The sequence below is a fragment of the Triticum aestivum genome, chromosome 7B, assembly GCF_018294505.1.
Source record: "Triticum aestivum cultivar Chinese Spring chromosome 7B, IWGSC CS RefSeq v2.1, whole genome shotgun sequence".
In the NCBI taxonomy this organism is placed as follows: domain Eukaryota; kingdom Viridiplantae; phylum Streptophyta; class Magnoliopsida; order Poales; family Poaceae; genus Triticum; species Triticum aestivum.
The window spans coordinates 605,198,476-605,219,585 of record NC_057813.1 but is presented as its reverse complement, the minus strand read 5'-3'; the positions used below and the strand labels follow the sequence as shown (position 1 = coordinate 605,219,585).

At 47.9% G+C, this 21,110-nt stretch overlaps 1 protein-coding gene across 1 annotated transcript; it reads right to left on the bottom strand.

Annotated features, from left to right (window-relative positions):
* Positions 1–5,847: 5,847 nt before the first annotated feature.
* LOC123163049 (uncharacterized) lies at positions 5,848–8,747 on the bottom strand. The gene is made up of 3 exons (XM_044580807.1): positions 8,186–8,747; positions 7,262–8,094; positions 5,848–6,930 (listed from the first exon to the last, which is right to left on the bottom strand). The coding sequence occupies exons 1-3, from the start codon at positions 8,745–8,747 to the stop codon at positions 6,040–6,042; spliced, it is 2,286 nt and encodes a 761-aa protein (XP_044436742.1). The 3' UTR covers positions 5,848–6,039.
* Between the last annotated feature and the right edge of the window lie 12,363 nt (positions 8,748–21,110).

Sequence of the window (21,110 nt, the reverse complement as noted above, 5' to 3'; positions counted from 1 at the left end):
CAACACACAATTTATTTACGGGGTAAAGTTTCTAAAGAGATTCCCTTTGCCAACAAAGTAAGGTATCCTTATAATTCTAGTTTGCAATGTTCCCGAACCATACTGCACCAAGGTAGTACCACCGAAGCACCGGCTAGCTGACTGCTATAATCATGCCACATGCATGTACAGTCCACCTACCTCATCAGCCTCGCAAACCTGCAATGGGGCGATGACCAACCGCTGCCACTTCCATTTTACGTTTCCTTTTTATGTGCCATTTGCATGTCTAATCAATTTAGCGTCCTCGCATATTGCACTATATTTTTGCCTATGGGATAATGAACACTGTCTCCAAAGTATTTTATCAGTTATGACCAAGCACACCATGTTACCCAAAAATTTGTCTGTGTCATCTCACATGTGAAGGATGGGATGGCGTCGAGATGCTAATAGTTTTGTTGCAATAAATTATAAGGACCTTGAGGAGACTAATTATAAATTCAGCAAGTCCTTGATGGGATCTCATCGGGTCTTCTCTTATTTTCTTACGATTCCAACTTGACATGCCACATGCATGTACTGTCCACTCGTCAACTTAATCACGGTGATGAACACAAAGATGTGGGTCAATCCAAAGGGATGTGGATCCAATTAATGTGCTGATTCCATTTTTGATGTGAAGGGTCGGATAGCATCGATCGAGATGCTAACTTGCAGTAAATTAGAAGGACCTTGAGGAGACTAGGTATAAAATAAGCTAAGTCCTTGATGGGATCTTGTAGATGGTGATCCAGATGTCTTAAACTTAATCTCGGTGATGAACATAACGACAGCAAACATAATATCTCTTGACAGGGAATCACGTGGCCTGTTATCCTGGCGTCAAATGGAAAACAAAGCTTACTTTTAACGACCTAGAGTCTGCCCTTGATTATGACAAGAAAATAAAGGCGATTTTTTTGGCGGGAAAAGAAAATAAAGCCGATTGATTTTCAAGGGGAATAAGCTGGTTGCTACTTTTTTTTTTGAGGGGCAAGCTGATTGTTTTTTAAGAGCGGGCAAGCATTTTTGGACAAATCCAAGAATGGATGCGAGCACCAGGATTTAAACCTTGGGGAGCTGGGATATCATTGTCCACCTAACCATCCAACCACGGGCAAACTGATTGGTACTGCTCATCCATGAAGATATTTTTTTAATCTAAACCCACTTTATTAAACAACAATTTTCATGGGATACAATGGAGATCTGAAGGATTAAGAAACCAATGATGACGACCCATGTCCAGACCGAAAACATGTTTGCTAGGCTATGTGCCTCAATATTTGAGCCTCTTTCTTGTTCATCCATTAAGATGGTGACAAAATTCTAGTTCGCTAACCTACTTGGCCCATGAGCAAGCCCATTTTAAAAAGCCACAAGCCCACAAACACGTGAGAAAAGCCCCCTCCCCACCTACAGTTCTAGCGCCCACTCAGCTACAGCGATGGGCCCGCCCATTCCAACACTCGTAATGCAGTACCTTGCCAGGTCACATTTAGTTGTTGGTCGACGGTTGACCGGTCAAACATTGACTTTTGAAAAAAAATGATTTTTAAAAGAACCCACAAAAAAATCAAAAGAAATCATGAAATAAAATGTTCACGGATTTCTTGAGCACGAGACGGCCGTCTGGAAGGGCCTAGGGGTCCCCCTTGCTACGGCAAGGGGCTCTATTTTGGGTTTTGTCGTTGCGTCCCTTGTCACCAAGGTTTCTCGAGCATGAGGCTTCACCCAATGAAAACCCTAAAGTTCACACATGGCGCTCAAATGTACTTGTAGATCCTTGGGATCTAGTGTTATGTGAAGGCAAGTTTTTCCCTTTCCAAAGGCAACACATGAATGGAAGGTGTCGCATGACGAACGAAGCAATAGGCACCATCAGATCATGGGCCTCTTTCTCCTCGCAAAAAAAAAGATCATGGGCCTCTACAAATGGAGAAGCTGAAATCACCCCACATTGAATTCTTTGGCTAGTAAGGCTTCCCGCTGAGGGGGTTTCTATTTAAAATATCTGCCATGTACGACACCATGAATCCAATTGTTTCAATCAGGCCCGCCGGCCACCTTGGGCACTAGCAATCACTCCTACCCAGGAATTCCTCATGACCTGGGGGCAGTACCTTGACTTACATGCCTCCAAGCGGTGGTGGAGTGCTTGCGACCCCTCAGCAACATCAGCAGGATCCCCGTGAGGGTGAGAGCCGCCTTGGTCGTCAAGATCTAGCAAGGCACCACGAGCACCGACGTACACAAGAAGCTCCAATTACCGATGGTGCCCCTACCCCTAGGAGCGGCAAGAACTACGACATCTGCCAACAATGATATGTAGCATCTCTGACCACAGGGCCTCGGGGCTAATCTTTGCAAGCCAGCACTTTTGAACGAACCTTGACTGCTGGTAATGGATATCCGGCTTGGCAACGCTCCTTGAGCTACCCGCCTGGCAGCCTCTTCTTCCAACGTCGCACGACTTGTTGCTTGGAGGGGTAAGGCATCACGAGAATTTGTTGGGTTGCACCAGTGTCCCCCCTCTGCCCATCAGAGTGTCAAACAAGGTTAGCATCATGCATTCAAGAAGTAGTGGACGGAATGTGGGTGTCCAACAAGGGCAATCTCAAATCACACCCTCCATAGTAGGCAGGGGGCACCCTCAAAAGAATAGTAAAAGATACCAAAGCCAATGGACATATCTACAAAAGGGAGAAAGTGAGAACAAAGCTAGAAGAAGTTCAAAATGTGAGCCATCTCCTGTGGTGGTGCCCACGTCTTCGAGAAGGTCACAAGTTTCCAGGCCTGCCCACGAGCCCTAGGAGGAAGGAGAGTCATCCATCACGAGGGGGGGGGGAGATAGGGCATCTTCTCAAAGGGGCATTCCCACTGGCCCTTCCTAATGGGGTCCATAGAGCCTGTTTCCAGGGATTCCTATAGCAAAAGATCTCCTTTGGCTCTGTGGGGAGCTTGGAGAACTTCATGGATCTATGCTCCTCAGGGGTGGTCTCCAGAAGGATGCGAGTTGCCAAGTGGTGCATCTTGGATGCCTCCTATCACTCCAGTTCATTGAGCTCCGCCCTCATTGGCTTGTCAAGGGGATAGTGCCCGGTCGTGTTCTGGGGTTGTCTCGAGTTCCTTCCAAGTGGCATATCGGGGTCGGGCTGCGTCTCGCAGGGCTCCACCCTCTTACACCATTGGCACTCCAGAGTCCTCTCATGCCGCTGCAACGTCCTTCGATGAACCAAGGGATACGCCCTTGTCATCCAGTATGCCGCCGCGGGGGGGTTGGCCGCCATGTTTGGCGGTTGGCCGCCATGTTGGTCGGCACTCATCCCGTATGAGCAAGATTTCCTTTCTCTTTGTTGGGAGCAAGGAGCGACGGGGGGCGGTGGTGGAAGCAGCTACATGACATGGATGCCTTTATGGCTCGAGGACGCCATGCGTGCAGCTAAAAGAAAAGAAAGAAGAAAGCTCAAGGAGGGAGGTATTATGAAAAGAGTGGAAATGCCTCTCCCCTAGCTCGCTCCTTATATAGGACTAAGAGTATCCCCAACGATAAATGAGCAATGGGGGGCCGTGTGGGTCTCCATGCCGCACCATTGGTCGGGGAGCGTCTTGTCATTAATTCGTCATTGGGTAGCGGAAGAGCCCGCCATGACGGAGGAGAAGCATTGAGCCAAGTGCTCGTGGGCTGGCGCTTCAGCAAAAAGCACAACCTATCTCTAGCTCTCCCCACCAGTGGAACCCATCCCCGTTTCCATTGATGGGTCGGGCCAGGGGACACTACTCCCTCCGTCACGGTTTAGAAGACGCGCTTGGAAATTCTCTGGGACCTAGGTGATTATCTATTGGTTGTGAGATGGGCTAAAAAAATAGCATTCACGCATGCATATAGAAATAGTATATCGGAGTACTAATTAGCTAATAGAAATAAATGCAATGCGCCCTAAACCTTGTCTATTGTGAAAACGCACGCAAATTTAACTGTGTCTTCTAAACTATGACAGAGGGAGTATCGGCGATATGAGGAAGGGAGTCCCCTCTCCCTCTCGTTTCTTGGGTGGACCATAAAATGGATCTCGAAGATGTTCATTGCTATCAATAGTACGGGGTCAGGGTCCCTACCTCCAATTTCTTCGAGCAGGCCATGGTCGACCCCACCCGACCCCTGCCACGCTGCTTACCTAGGGCTCCATAAACCATACCCCGAAGCGGTCCCTCACTATCAACAGTACGGCCCAGGGGTCCCCTCCTTCAATGGCTCCAAGCAGGTTGTAGTCGGCCCCGGTGACCACCGCCACACTACGGGTGTGTTGGGTTGAAGGCCTGGGCGCTCTTCCTGAGAAAACTTGTTCTTGGATAATGCCTGGGACGAACGAAAATTGTGCCTGGCCAGGCTAGCCTGGTAGGTGGACGTTTGGTTCCTGTCCTTGCTAGCTGTTATGTCGTTTAGTGGTTCTAGAATTTTTAAATAGGTCTTTGCAGCTAGTGGCTCCGATTAGCTCCAGGTTGGTGTCGAAGCATGTCCAGGCATACGAGATGGGATGCCTGGGCCAGGCAAATCACGCTGCCTGGGCTAATTAGGCTCTCCTTTTTTACTAGCCATGCTAATTAATCACAGTATAGGCATGGCCAGGCAAGGCAAGTACTTTTTTCTCACGACGCCATCCAAACAATCACCAGGAAGGTTCCAGGCACAGCTTAGGCTAGGCATACAATGGCGAGGACATCAACCAAACACGCCCTACTTGCCTCGCGGCTCCGTGAGCGAACCCCGTGCACCTACGCCTCTCGTGACCTCGACCAACATCCGAGGTGATATATGATGATGAGCCTGCTCAGCCATCCCTGTCCGGATGAGCTTGGGTGAAGAGGGCAACATGCATCTACATGGGAGCAACATCACCCAAGATGACCATGCCTTGTCGAATCGGCTGACGATTGCAGTCCTGGCAGCCCAGGGCAAGGCGATATGACAACAAGAGCGTACCTCCACTACAGCCCGTCCTCTTTGGGTCATGGAGTACGGTTCCGGCAACCTCCAAAAAGCGCTCCCTGCTTCGGTTATGTGGGAGGGGGGGCGTCATTTGTAAAGGGTTGGAGAAAAGAGAGGAATACATAGAAAAATACATTAAAGGAGGAGTAGGGTGCTTCATTGCTACGATGGTCAGAACTTGGTTAAATTCCTTGTCACATGTGTGAAGCGTTTGGAGCATTCAAGACCAGCATCTTAGCTCCGATCTCGACGATCATCAGCCGACAGGTGTCTTAGGCCGTGTCGTGACGTCTTTTCAAGCCTACCTGTGTTACATTTCGGCAACGTAGTCGCCTGAGTTTATGTTGTCCGGTTATCCAGATATCTGTTGTGTAAGAGAGCTCGCTCAGTGCCTTGTATTGTTCGGTCGGGTAATTTGGTTTTTACTTTATTTATAAAGTGGGGCTAGAGACTGTTCGAGAGAGTTTTAGCATTTAAAACCTGATGAAGTTTTGAAACTTGTAAAAACCTATTCAAGAGTGGTCTTGTTCGAAAGCCCTAGTGGCAAGAAACACAAATATGCAAACAAAACATAAATTGGATTTTTGATTCAAAAGATATAACAGATTCAAATTATTAAGCACGCCAACACCAACACGAACACGAACAACAACAATGGTCACATCTATATTTTATGATGAAAAACAGAATAGAACAGCAGCACTAGTACTATTACTATATAGGGGTGACACAGAGAGTAAGTGTAACATGAATAGTAGTGGAGTACAAATTAACGGAAGTGTGTAATGTGTATATGCTACTACCTTCGTCACAAAATATAAGACGTTTTTGTAGGCTAGTTAGTAGAAGCTACACATATGACTGGATGACGCTACTTTTCCTGATGGAAACAAATTGGGAATGCAAAAAAATATGAAACAAACTAAGCTTGGTAGGTGCCGCGCGCTGCGCGAGTTTATTGTCGGTCGTCGGATGGATCGATGAAAGTCGATCTGAAATGAGATGCATGAAATGGAAAGGGAAATAAACTAGCACCTCCCGGCGGGGCACTCCGCTGCACCGCTACCGGCCGTTTTCCACTTGTTGTTGGGGTCGTCACCCAAATAGGTCGTCCAGGTGGGCGTGGAGTACTCGTAGCGGGTGTGTGTGATGCGGTCGAACTCCATGATGTCCTTGTTCTTCATGATGTCCTTCTTGTCTCGGAGTTTGATGGTGAAGATGTCGCCGTAGGGCCTGACGGAGTGGATGAAGATGGGCAGAGAGACCGGGTCGGCCGAGACGCCGGCGACGTCGGAGGTGATGACGATGCTGTCCTTGAAGGGGCTGAAGACGGGGTGGCAGACATGGCCGGCCAGGGAGTCGGCGCTGTGCATGACCCGCACCAACACACTGGGGTCGGTGGCTTTGACGAGAAAGATGGAGAAGCAGCCGGCGTCGAGGATGTCCCTCTCTGGCGCGCCAGCCGCCCTGTCGCGGGAGGAGGAGAAGACGATCCAATCATCAGTGGGCGACCAGGTGCAGTGACTGTCGATCCAGGGCCCGTTAGTGAGCTGCCTCACTGCCGTGCCTTCTTCATCTTCACTCCACTCCCCGTATACCGCGTCCTCCATGATGTAGAGGTTCTTGTACTTGGCGTCCTCCAGCTTACCGGATCTGTCGCGCGTCGACCGGAACACGAACTTGCTCCCATCCCGGTTGCTCGAGGGGAAGGCGTTGTTGAAATTGCCCTTGGTGAGGCGCCTCATGGTCCGTTCATTGTGTGAGGGATTGGAGGCGTCTTCGAGAGCATAGATCTGTATTGGGCCGGTGCCGAAGGCCGTGCCCACGCAGAAGTAGACGATGTCCTTTAACTTGCCCGTTTCCTCGTCCTTGCCTTGGTTCCACGTTGTGGACAAGATGTTGTTGTTGCTCCTGTCCTGCTCATACATACGAGCGTTGTATTAATTGGATCCGAAAATGCTAGACCTAGCATAATTCATCTACTAAACCTTACGTAAATTGTATCTATGTGAGTGATCATCCTGTAGATAGCTAGAGATATATACTATTTGATTTGATGAACCAACAATTAGGAGAATAGCTCTTTGACGTACCGTATGGGCTTCTTGCGGCTCGTGTCCATCGTCGGCGACCCACACGGTTTTGAACCAATGAAAAAAATAGCGCGCTACAGAAAATAGCGCGGCCTCTGAAAATATGCTATTAGCGTGCTATAGCGCGCTACAACGTGCTATTAGCGAGACATTATACAAAAATTAATTTAGCGAGGCAATTCTCTACACGCCATAGCGTGCTATTAGCGGCGCTATAGCGTGCTATTTTTTTCAGTGTTTTGAACTCGTTGTCCACGTAGGTGATCTTGGTGCCCGCCATGTGGATGCTTGGGAACACGCCGGCCATCCGGTAGATCCCGACGTCCTTGTGCGTCGCCGGGCTCTGCAGCTTGCTGAAGTTCTTCTGAGCGGTAGTATTCTCCTTCTTGGTTAGCTGGCGGTGGAAACCGATACGGCTGCCGCCGTCGAGCACGAACGGGCTGTAGTGGTCTGCCAGCCCCTCGGGCACCGTGCCCGTCCTATGGGTGATTATCACCGGGCTGGCAGGCTTGCCGACCTCATAGATCTCGATGTGACGGTACTGTTCCTTTTTATCGCGATCCACGACCGCTATAGCTATCCGGGTGCCCTCCCGGGTGACGGCCGCCGCCACCTTGGTCTCGCTGATGGCCGCCGGAGTCATGGCTTGGATGCCGTCAGGGGTCACCTTGAAGGGGTTGTTCTTGTCCTGCTTGGCGGTGAGGTCGTACCGGTACACACCCCAGTCAGTATTGGTCCTCCCACTGACTGTGTCTATGCTATCCACCCCTCGGTGGAAGAAGATGACAGTGTCGCTGCCCCACGTCGGCCACCCGCCGTCCTTGATGAGGACGCTGCGCCCAAGCCCACCCTGCGCCTGCCGGTCCACGTTCATCACCACGATATCGGTCTTGAGGCGGCCGATCTCGCCGGTCCACTGGTTGAACCGGAAATTGGCCACCGCCACCCTCTTCCCGGACGGCGACACGGCCGGGTTCAGGTCGTATTGATCTGCAAGCAGACGCATCAGTCGCTGCATGGCCATGGCCAAGTGCCCAAATATATACACGACGAGAGACCACCAGATTAGATAGTTTCTTACCCGGCGGAGTGAGGCGCTCCGTCCTGCCATCGGCAAGGTTGGTCTTGTACACCACGGTCCACGGAGTGCGCCGTGCTGCCGCCGGCTCCTTGGTGGACACGTACACCAGCGAGTGCCCGACGGTGCGACCGCCCACCTGGAAGCCACCGGCCAAGCAGCCGCTGTCCTCCATTCGGACCCCGCCGAAGGTGTCGGTGCCGTAGATGTCGGCCAGCGACACCACCGTGGTCTTGCCTGCGGCGCGCAGGGCCACATGGAGCGTCTCCAGGCCGTTGTCCCTCTCGGAGACAAAGACGATGCCGGTGACACGGCCCTTGTCCACGTCATCCGGAGTGGCAACGCCGGCCAGCGCGGGGCTGTTCTTGGCCAGGAGCTCCTTGAGAGCCGCCGGCGTGATGGCCTGGCCGTTCTGGTTGTACGACTTACCGTCGGTGAGGCGCTGCTCGTCCGGCGCAGACGTTGTCGTCGGGTTCACTGGGCATGAGAAGAGGTCCAGCGCCACCGCTGGCCTGAAGGTCCCGAAGAAGGCGATGGTGCTGCGGTTCTCCACCATTGTGCTCATAACGCCTGTGGGTTGTGTTTGTGTTTGTGTTTGTGTGCTCTCATGAAGAGCTCTGGATGCCGGATTTATAGGTCCTTGGCAGCTTCGACATCTCCATTAACTAATAATCTATTAATTGCTACATGTACTTGGGGTGGTACATACTTTGTATTTTCACACAGGATGGATAGCTAATCTTCCGCAAGATGCCATTCTACAATCAAATGGAGCTCTCGACGAACGACGCAAATTCTTCAAATTACTCCCCTCTTCTTTGTTCTTCGTTTTTGAAAACTCATTATCATAATGAATCAAACTTTAGTAAACAAGATCAATGTTAGCACGTAATTTACATCATCTACTTTTTCTCAGCAGCGCATCAACGGATAGTTGCATCCCTAGGCTTTCTTCATGCTCCTAAACAAATAGTTGATCTGTATTGCATTGCATGTGATACCTTCAAGGCCAACTACAAGCAACATGCAGATAAATATCCTTGTTGCCTTCTGACGCTATTTTTTTTTAGAAATGGAGGAAGACCCCCGGACTCTGCATCTGGACGATGCATGCAGCCATTTTATTTATTGTTCACACAAGATCTTACAAAATAATACAACAGTAAGACTAAAGATACCATCTAGGCAACATCTGTCGCTACTCCTATCCAATTGATGAAGGAATGCTAATAGTCTGAGCCTAATACCAAACAGACCTCGCAGCCAAACCTACCATCTAAGACCTGAGGTCCCATCCAGGACGCCTGCCGGGTATGGGGCACCCACCGGTCCGGCGCACTCCTCAACCAGGACACCTGCCGGGTATGAGGCCGCCGCAGCCACCTGCCACCAAATCCATCTTCAGAACTGTACTGCTGCATCTACCTTGTCCAGTCTAGCTGTTGTCGACGTCACCACGATGCCAGACCGCGTCACCCTCCTGCGCGAGTCCATCTCCGCGCATCGGACGACGAGTCACCACGGCGTCATGCCGTCGAGATCCGCCGCCATCAATGAGTGAGATGAAGCACCGCTCCACCAAAGAATCCGTCCTCAGGTCCCTCGATCACGTGTGTACCTCCAAGAATGACGCCCCAAAGGGCGGAATGACACTAGAGCGCCGCCGTCATCCGATCGTCCAATCTAGGGTTTCCTTGGAGGTAGCATAGAGTGGCCTTGAACTTCTCCCCGACGATGCCTTCAAGAAGGGAACGATGCAGATAGCGCCGCCACCGCCGACCTTGGCAATAGCCGAAAGCAAGTTTTCACCCAGATCTGTTCGAAGGAATCCAAACTCCCGTGCATGGCCACCGCCATCACCAGGCTAAGCACTCGCCGCCGACGGCACCTCCATGATGCCCAGAGGCCTCGAGACTCGCCGCCACCACGCCTGGGCCGCCGGCCACCGCTGCCAACACCAGCCCCACCATCCATCAGATCTGGGCAGGGATCCCAGATCCATCCCCCAACACCCACCACCATGGACGGGAGGAGGCTGCGCCAGCAAGGGATGCCAGGAAGGGGAGAAGGAGCCGAGACAGGGCCAACCCGACGCCCGGCACCACCAAGAAGATGGGAACGCCCCGCAGAGTCCCCAACTGCGTGCGGGAGAGAGCCACCCCGCCGCCGCCACTGCCACACGACCTTTGGCCGGAGACGCCCCAGGCGGCGACGAGGGAGGGGGTTGAGGCGAAGGGGGCGACGGGGGCGGCGCTAGGGTTCCTCCGGGGTCTCCCGCAGGAGCGCCTCGGGGAGGGGAGGGTTATGGGGGCGCCTGCGGGAGCGCCTCGGGGAGGGGAGGGTTTTGACGCTATCTAATAGGATAAATGAACCTGGACCTCCTCACCAAGTGGATTTGGAAAATTTCTCAAAATGATTCCGGCCTTTGGGCTCAGATGTTGAAAGCAAAATACTGCCAAATACCCGCTTTGACTCTTCGATCAAGAGCTCGCAATTTTGGAATGGGGTCCAAAAATGAAAGGAGGTTTTCAACCTTGGCGCCGATTCTTGGTCGGTGATAGAGACGACACTGAGTTTTTTGGCTCTTGAGTTGGTTGTCAGACATGCCGTCGTATGCAATTTACCGAAGCTCTACACTATTGCTTCTGACCCTGAGATCCTTGTCAAAGATGCCCTTCGTAATGACCAGATCAACCAGCTTGTCTTCCTCCACAACCTCACCGTAGAAGAAGCAACTTCGCAGGAGTCACTTGTGCTAGCCTTGGGGCAGTTTCAGCTATTAGGAAATGAAGACACCATCAGGTGGGACCTTAAGGCATTAGGAAGGTTCTCGCTCAAATCCACCTATTCTAAACCGATCCAACATCCTAAGATTTATGACGCTGAAGCCCTTTGGGATACGTCGGTGCCACTTAAAATTTGAATTTTCTTATGGTTGTCTCCTGTCGGCAATCCAACATGAATTTTTCGGTTTTCTCCTATCACCACTTAACATTCAAAAACACAACTGACCTGGTAATGCTACTTGTGCCCTTTGTGGAGAGTACTATTTTGTAGTGGTGTGTTCCATGGTTTGTGATGCCAAGATATGTGTGAAGGAAATATGCCCTAGAGGCAATAATAAAGTTATTATTTATTTACTTATTTCATGATAAATGTTTATTATTCATGCTAGAATTGTATTAACCGGAAACATAATACATGTGTGAATACATAGACAAACATAGTGTCACTAGTATGCCTCTACTTGACTAGCTCGTGAATCAAAGATGGTTAAGTTTCCTAGCCATAGACATGAGTTGTCATATGATTAACGGGATCACATCATTAGGAGAATGATGTGATTGACTTGACCCATTCTGTTAGCTTAGCACTTGATCGTTTAGTATGTTGCTATTGCTTTCTTCATGACTTATACATGTTCCTAAAACTATGAGATTATGCAACTCCCGTTTACCGGAGGAACACTTTGTGTGCTACCAAACGTCACAATGTAACTGGGTGATTATAAAGGAGCTCTACAGGTGTCTCCAAAGGTACATGTTGAGTTGGCGTATTTCGAGATTAAGTTTTGTCACTCCGATTGTCGGAGAGGTATCTCTGGGCCCTCTCGGTAATGCACATCACTATAAGCCTTGCAAGCAATGTAGCTAATGAGTTAGTTACGGAATGATGCATTACGTAACGAGTAAAGAGACTTGCCGGTAACGAGATTGAACTAGGTATTGGGATACCGACGATCGAATCTTGGGCAAGTAACATACCGATGACAAAGGGAACAACGTATTTTGTTATGCGGTTTGACCGATAAAGATCTTCGTAGAATATGTAGGAGCCAATATGAGCATCCAGGTTCCGCTATTGGTTATTGAACAGAAACGAGTCTCGGTCATGTCTACATAGTTCTCGAACCCGTAGGGTCCGCACGCTTAAGGTTTCGATGACAGTTATATTATGAGTTTATGTGTTTTGATGTACCGAAGGAGTTCGGAGTCCCGGATGAGATCGGGGACATGACGAGGAGTCTCGAAATGGTCGAGACGTAAAGATCAATATATTGTACGACTATATTCGGAGTTCGGAAAGGTTCCGAGTGATTCGGGTATTTTTCGGAGTACCGGAGAGTTACGGGAATTCGCCGGGGAGTATATGGGCCTTATTGGGCCATACGGGAATAGAGGAGAGAGGCCAAAAGGAAGGAGGCCTGCGCCCCTCCTCTGGTCCGAATTGGACAAGGGGTGCAGCCCCCTTTTCCTTCTTCCTCTTCTCCTCTTTCCTTCTCTCCTACTCCAACAAGGAAAGGAGGAGTCCTACTCCCGGTGGGACTAGGACTCCCCCCTTGGCGCGCCCTCATCCTTGGCCGGCCGCCTCCCCCTTGCTCCTTTATATACGGGGGCAGGGGGGCACCCCAGAGGCACAACAATTGATCTCTTAGCCATGTGCGGTGCCCCCCTCCACCATAGTCCTCCTCGATAATATTGTAGCGGTGCTTAGGTGAAGCCCTGTGACGGTAGAACATCAAGATCGTCACTACGCCGTCGTGCTGATGGAACTCTCCCTCGACACTCGGCTGGATCGGAGTTCGAGGGACGTCATCAAGCTGAACGTGTGCTAGAACTCGGAGGTGCCGTAGTTTTGGTGCTTGATCGGTCAAGCCATGAAGACGTACGACTACATCAACCGCATTGTTCTAACACTTCCGCTTTCGGTCTACGAGGGTACATGGACATACTCTCCCCTCTCGTTGCTATGCATCACCATGATCTTGCGTGTGCGTAGGAAATTTTGAAATTACTATGTTCCCCAACAGTGGCATCCGAGCCTGGTTTTATGCGTAGATGTTATATGCACGAGTAGAACACAAGTGAGTTGTGGGCGACACAAGTCATACTGCTTACCAGCATGTTATACTTTGGTTCGGCAGTATTGTTAGATGAAGCGGCCCGGACCGACATTACGCGTATGCTTACGCGAGACTGGTTCTACCGACGTGCTTTGCACACAGGTGGCTGGCGGGTGTCTGTTTCTCCAACTTCAGTTGAACCGAGTGTGGCTACGCCCGGTCCTTGCGAAGGTTAAAACAGCACTAACTTCACGAACTATCTTTGTGGTTTTGATGCGTAGGTAAGAACAGTTCTTGCTCAGCCCGTAGCGGCCACGTAAATTTGCAACAACAAAGTAGAGGACGTCTAACTTGTTTTTGTAGGGCATGTTGTGATGTGATATGGTCAAGATGTGATGCTATATTTTATTGTATGAGATGATCATGTTTTGTAACCGAAGTTATCGGCAACTAGCAGGAGCCATATGGTTGTCGCTTTATTGTATGAAATGCAAACGCCCTGTAATTGCTTTACTTTATCACTAAGTGGTAGCGATAGTTGTAGAAGCAATAGATGGAGGAATGACAACGATGCTACGATGGAGATCAAGGTGTCGCGCTGGTGACGATGGTGATCACGATGGTGCTTCGAAGATGGAGATCACAATCACAAGATGATGATGGCCATATCATATCACTTATATTGATTGCATGTGATGTTTATCCTTTATGCATCTTATCTTGCTTTGATTGACGGTAGCATTTTAAGATGATCTCTCACTAATTATCAAGAAGTGTTCTCCCTGAGTATGCACCGTTGCGAAAGTTCTTCGTGCTGAGACACCACGTGATGATCGGGTGTGATAGGCTCTACGTTCAAATACAACGGGTGCAAAACAGTTGCACACGCGGAATACTCAGGTTAAACTTGATGAGTCTAGCATATACACATATGGCCTCGGAACACGGAGAACGAAAGGTCGAGCGTGAATCATATAGTAGATATGATCAATATAGTGATGTTCACCATTGAAAACTACTCCATCTCACGTGATGATCGGACATGGTTTAGTTGATTTGGATCACGTGATCACTTAGATGACTAGAGAGATGTCTGTCTAAGTGGGAGTTCTTAAGTAATATGATTAATTGAACTTAAATTTATCATGAACTTAGTCCTGGTAGTATTTTGCAAATTATGTTGTAGATCAATAGCTCGCGTTGTTGCTTTCATATGTTTATTTTGATATGTTCCTAGAGAAAATTGTGTTGAAAAATGTTAGTAGCAATGATGCGGATTGGATCCGTGATCTGAGGTTTATCCTCATTGTTGCACAGAAAAATTATGTCCTTAATGCACCGCTAGGTGACAGACCTATTGCAGGAGCAGATGCAGACGTTATGAATGTTTGGCTAGCTCAATATGATGACTAGTTGATAGTTTAGTGCACCATGCTTAACGGCTTAGAATCAGGACTTCAAAAACATTTTGAACGTCATGGACCATATGAGATGTTCCAGGAATTGAAGTTAATATTTCAAGAAAATACCCGAGTTGAGAGATATGAAGTCTCTAACAAGTTCTATAGCTAAAAGATGGAGGGGAATCGCTCCACTAGTGAGCATGTGCTCAGATTGTCTGGGTACTACAATCGCTTGAATCAAGTGGGAGTTAATCTTCCAGATAAGATAGTGATTGACAGAGTTCTCTAGTCACCATCACCAAGTTACTAGAACTTCGAGATGAACTATAGTATGCAAGGGATGACGAAAACGATTCCCGAGCTCTTCGTGATGTTGAAATCGATGAAGGTAGAAATCAAGAAAGAGCATCAAGTGTTGATGATTGACAATACCACTAGTTTCAAGAGAAGGGCAAAGGGAAAGAAAGTGAACTTCAAGTAGAATGACAAGCAAGTTTTCACTCCTGCGAAGAAGTCCAAAGCTGGACCAAAGCCTGAAACTGAGTGCTTCCACTGCAAAGGAAATGGTCACTAGAAGCGGAAATGCCCTGAATATTTGGTGGAGAAGAAGGATGGCAAATTGAACAAGGGCATATTTGATATACAGGTTATTGATGTGTGCCTTCCTAGTGTTTATAGTAGCCCCTGAGTATTTGATACTTGTCCGGTTGCTAAGATTAGTAACTCGAAACAAGAGTTACAGAATAAACAGAGACTAGTTGAAAGGGAAGTGACAATGAGTGTTGGAAGTAGTTCCAAGATTGATATGATCATCATCACACACTCCCTATATTTTCGACATTAGTGTTAAACCTGAATAAATGTTATTTGGTGTTTGCGTTGAGCATAAATATGATAAGATCATGTTTATTGCGATACGATTATTCATCTAAGATAGATAATAAATTGTTATTCTGTTTACATGAATAAAACCTTCTATGGTCATATACCCAATGGTGATGGTTTATTGAATCTTGATCATAGTGATAAACATATTCATAATGTTGATGCCAAAAGATGCAAAGTTAATAATGATAGTGCAACTTATTTGTGGCACTGCCGTTTGGGTCATATCGGTGTAAAGCGCATGAAGAAACTCCATAAAGATGGATTTTCGGAATCACTTGGTTATGAATCATTTGATGCTTGTGAACCGTGCCTTTTGGGCAAGATGACTAAAACTCTATTCTCCGGAACAATGGAACGAGCGACTAACTTGTTGGAAATAATACATACCGATGTATGCGGTCCAATGAGTATTGATGCTCGTGGCAGGGTATCGTTATTTTCTGACCTTCACAGATGATTTGAGCAGATATGCATATATCTACTTAATGAAGCACAAGTCTGAAACATTTGATAAGTTCAAAGAATTTCAGAGTGAAGTGGAGAATCATCGTAACAAGAAAATAAAAGTATCTACAATCTGATCGTAGAGAAGAATATTTGAGTCACGAGTTTGGCCTTCATTTTAAACAATGTGGAATAGTTTCACAGCTCATGCCACATGGAACACCACAGCGTAATGGTGTGTCCAAACGTCGTAACCGCACTTTACTGGATATGGTGCGATCTATGATGTATCTTACCGATTTACCACTATCGTTTTGGGGTTATGCATTAGAGATAGCTGCATTCACTTTAAATAGGGCACCATCTAAATCCGTTGAGACGACACCATATGAACTATGGTTTAGCAGTAAACCTAAGCTGTCGTTTCTTAAAGTTTGGAGTTGCGATGCTTATGTGAAAAAGGTTTCAACCTGATAAGCTCGAACCCAAATCGGAGAAGTGTGTCTTCATAGAATACCCAAAGGAAACTGTTGGGTACACCTTCTATCACAGATCTGAAGGCAAAACATTCGTTGCTAAGAATGGATCCTTTCTAGAGAAGGAGTTTCTCTCGAAAGAAGTGAGTGGGAGGAAAGTAGAGCTTTATAAGGTAATTTGTACCTTCTCTCGAATTGGAAAGTAGTTCATCACAGAAATCAGTTCCAGTGATTCCTACACCAATTAGTGAGGAAGCTAATGATGATGATCATGAAACTTCAGATTAAGTTACTACAAAACCTCGTAGGTCTTCCAAAGTACAGTCCGCACCAAAGTGGTACAGTAATCCTGTTCTGGAAGTCATGTTACTAGAACATGATGAACCTACGAACTATGAGGAAGCGATGATAAGCCCAGATTCCGCGAAATGGCTTGAGGCCATGAAATCTGAGATGGGATCCATGTATGAGAACAAAGTGTGGACTTTGGTGGAGGTGCCCGATGATCGGCAAGCCATATTGTATAAATGGATCTTTAAGAGGAAAACAAACGCTGATAGTAGTGTTACTATCTACAAAGCTCGACTTGTCACAAAAAGGTTCTCGACAAGTTCAAAGTGTTAACTACAATGAGATTTTCTCAACTGTAGCAATGCTTAAGTCTGTCCGAATCATGTTAGCAATTGCCACATTTTATGAAATCTGGCAAATGGATGTCAAAACTGCATTCCTTAATGGTTTTCTTAAAGAAAAGTTGTATATGATGCAACCAGAAGGTTTTGTCAATCCTAAAGGTGCTAGCAAAATGTGCAAGCTCCAGTGATCCATCTGGACTGGTGCAAGCATCTCAGAGTTGGAATATACGCTTTGATAAGTTGATCAAAGCATATAGTTTTATACAGATTTGCGGTGAAGCCTGTATTTACAATAAAGTGAGTGGGAGCACTACTGCCTTTCTGATAAATATATGCGAGTAACATATTGTTGATCAGAAATGATGTAAAATTTTTCTGGAAAGCATAAAGGAGTATTTGAAAGGAGTTCTTTAAAAGAAAGACCTCAGTAAAGCTACTTACATATTGAGCATCAAGATCTATTGAGATAGATCAAGACACTCGATAAGTTTTTCAATAAGTACATACCTTATCAAGATTTTGAAATAGTTCAAAATGGAACAGTCAAAGAAAGAGTTCTTGCCTGTGTTGCAAAGGTGTGAAATTGAGTAAGACTCAAATCCCGACCACGGCAGAAAATAGAGAAGAGAATGAAAGTCATTCCCTATGCCTCAGTCATAAGTTCTATAGAGTATGCTATGTTATGTACCAGACCTATTGTATACCTTGCTCTGAATTTGGCAAGGGAGTACAATAGTGATTTAGGAGTAGATCACTGGACATTGGTCAAGAATATCCTTAGTGAGGACTAAGGAAATATTTCTCGATTATGGAGATGATAAAAGAGCCCGTCATAAAGAGTTATATCGGTGCAAGCTTTCACACCGATCCAGATGACTCTAAGTCTCAATCTGGATACATATTGAAAGTGGGAGCAATTAGCTAGAGTAGCTCCGTGCAGAGCATTGTAGACATAGAATATTTGCAAAATACATACGGCTCTGAATGTGACAGACCCGTTGACTAAGCTTCTCTCACGAGCAAAACATGATCACATCTTAGTACTCTTTGGGTGTTAATCACATAGGGATGTGAACTAGATTATTGACTCTAGTAAACCCTTTGGGTGTTGGTCACATGACGATGTGAACTATGGGTGTTAATCATATACAGATATGAATATTGGTGTTAAATCACATGCCGATGTGAAATAGATTATTGACTCTAGTGCAAGTGGGAGACTAAAGAAAATATGCCCTGGAGGCAATAATAAAGTTATTATTTATTTACTTATTTCATGATAAATGTTTATTATTCATGCTAGAATTGTATTAACCGGGAACATAATACATGTGTGAATACATAGACAAACATAGTGTCACTAGTATGCCTCTACTTGACTAGCTCGTGAATCAAAGATGGTTAAGTTTCCTAGACATAGACATGAGTTGTCATTTGATTAACGGGATCACATTATTAGGAGAATGATGTGATTGACTTGACCCATTCCGTTAGCTTAGCACTTGATCATTTAGTATGTTGCTATTGCTTTCTTCATGACTTATACATGTTCCTACAACTATGAGATTATGCAACTCCCGTTTACCGGAGGAACACTTTGTGTGCTACCAAACTTCACAACGTAACTGGGTGATTATAAAGGAGCTCTACAGGTGTCTCAAAAGGTACATGCTGAGTTGGCGTATTTCGAGATTAGGTTTTGTCACTCCGATTGTCGGAGAGGTATCTCTGGGCCCTCTCGGTAATGCACATCACTATAAGCCTTGCAAGTAATGTAGCTAATAATATAGTTACGGAATGATGCATTACGTAACGAGTAAAGAGACTTGCCGGTAATGAGATTGAACTAGGTATTGGGATACCAACGATCGAATCTTGGGCAAGTCACATACCGATGACAAAGGGAACAACGTATGTTGTTATGCGGTTTGACCGATAAAGATCTTCGTAGAATATGTAGGAGCTAATATGAGCATCCATGTTCCGCTATTGGTTATTGATCGGAAATGAGTCTCGGTCATGTCTACATAGTTCTCGAACCCGTAGGGTCCGCATGCTTAAGGTTTCGATGACAGTTATATTATGAGTTTATGTGTTTTGATGTACCGAAGGAGTTCGGAGTCCTGGATGAGATCGGGGACATGAAGAGGAGTCTCGAAATGGTCGAGACGTAAAGATTGATATATTGGACGACTATATTCGGAGTTCGGAAAGGTTCCGAGTGATTCGGGTATTTTTCGGAGTACCGGAGAGTTACGGGAATTCGCCGGGGAGTATATGGGCCTTATTGGGCCATACGGGAATAGAGGAGAGAGGCCAAAAGGAAGGAGGCCTGCGCTCCCCCTCTGGTCCGAATTGGACAAGGGGTGGAGCCCCCTTTTCCTTCTCCCTCTCCTCCTCTTTCCTTCTCTCCTACTCCAACAAGGAAAGGAGGAGTCCTACTCCCCGTGGGAGTAGGACTCCCCCCTTGGCGCGCCCTCATCCTTGGCCGGCCGCCTCCCCCTTGCTCCTTTATATACGGGGGCAGGGGGTACTACAAAAAAAGACACATCCGTGACATTTTGGGCCGAACGAATTTTTTTCTGTCATACATATGACACTTCTATGACGATAATTGTGACAAAACCCGGTATCATCATAGATGTGGTGGGCTCCTACTTCTATGACAAAAAATCATGACAGAAAATTGGCTTTTCGTCCTGGGCGGGCCGGAGACGCAGCTGCATGACATTCTTTGGGCCGTCCATGACGGAAAAAACCGTGGTAGAAGCGAGGGGGAGGAGAATTTCGGGGAGTTGCCGGTTACGGTGGGAGGTCAGGGGCAGAGCGATGCGCGTTTCTCTCGTACAGGTACGCGTGTGTGTGCGAGGCGTTGGCTCTAACTGAACCCGAGCGAGGCATTGGTCTCTAACTGAACTCGAGCGATTGCACTGCAGGCTACGCGTTACTGAACCCGAGCGATCAATCGATGGCTGTTAACTGAACCCAATGGAGCGATTCCTTCGCTACTGCTGCTAACTGAAGCCGATCGATGCTGCCTCTGGGATGAACAGTGAGCGTTGCGGGGGGGGGGGGTTGGATGAACAGTGAGTGGTGGCGTTGCCTCTGGATGAACAGGACCCCGTGGTGTGGAGGGCTGGATGAACAGTAGACGGTGGAGGGGTGGCCGTGGAGGGGTGGTTGAACAGGACCCCGTGGTGTGGAGGGTTGGATGAACAGTAGACGGTGGAGGGCTGGATGAACAGTAGACGGTGGAGGGGTGGTTGAACAGTAGCCGGTGGAGTAGCGCGCGGTTGAGGCTGGATGAACAGGAGCCCGTGGAGGCTGGAGGAGGTCGACAGTAGCCCGTGGAGGCTGGAGGAGGTCGACAGTAGCCCATGGAGGCTGGAGGAGGTCGACGGTGGAGAGGAACAGTATCCCGTGGAGTCCCGTTTTGCGGTACGCCACACCCCTCCCGATGAACAGGACCCCCGTTTTGACCGTAGCGCTCCAACACAAGTCCGTTTCGTCCGTTTTGTGGTACGCCACACCCCTCCCGATCAACAGGACCCCGTTTCGACCGTAGGAGGTCCGTTTCCTCTGTTTTGCGGTATGCCACACCCCTCCCGATCAACAGGACCCCCGTTTCGACCGTAGGAAGTCTGTTTCCTCCGTTTTGCAGTATGCCAGGCCCCTCCCGATCAACAGGACCCCGTTTCGAACGTGGCCGATCGAACACAAGGCCATTTCCTCCGTTGTGCGGTACGCCATGCCTCATTTCCATCGCCTGTTCCATCCAAGCCCTCCCGATGAACACGACCATGCATTCCGTTCCGACCCAGCCGGTTGGCTCCCATGCGTTCCGTTGCCTCCCGATGAACACGACGCATTCTGTTGCCTCCCCATGAACATGACGCATTCCGTTGCCTCCCCATGAACACGACGACGACGTTGTTTCTCCGTTTCGACCCAGCCATGTACGTATGCGTGAGTAGGCGTTTGAGACCCCGCCCATATGTACACATACGTGGCCGTATTTTCTTTTTTGCACCTTGGGCGCTGTACGTACGTGTACATGCTACATGTGCGCCTGTACTACGACACGTGCGCGCCTCTACAACGACTAGTATATACGTACACGTTCGCGACCAGAATGACAATGCTACATACGCTTCGACCAGGTGGGTCCCGACTGTCACGCACTTCCTTGCCTGCGAAGATGTAGCTGGTGGGTCCCAGCAGTCAGGGGGGCGAATCGTT

Bases quoted from the DNA above. Each gene is read 5' to 3' on its own strand.
- LOC123163049 (XM_044580807.1), bottom strand. From the start codon at position 8,747: ATGAGCACAATGGTGGAGAACCGCAGCACCATCGCCTTCTTCGGGACC. The intron at 8,095-8,185 runs GTAAGAAACTAT...GTCTGCTTGCAG, and splicing joins GGAGCGCCTCACTCCGCCGG to ATCAATACGACCTGAACCCG. The intron at 6,931-7,261 runs GTATAATGTCTC...CGTATGTATGAG, and splicing joins GCCTCGCTAAATTAATTTTT to CAGGACAGGAGCAACAACAA.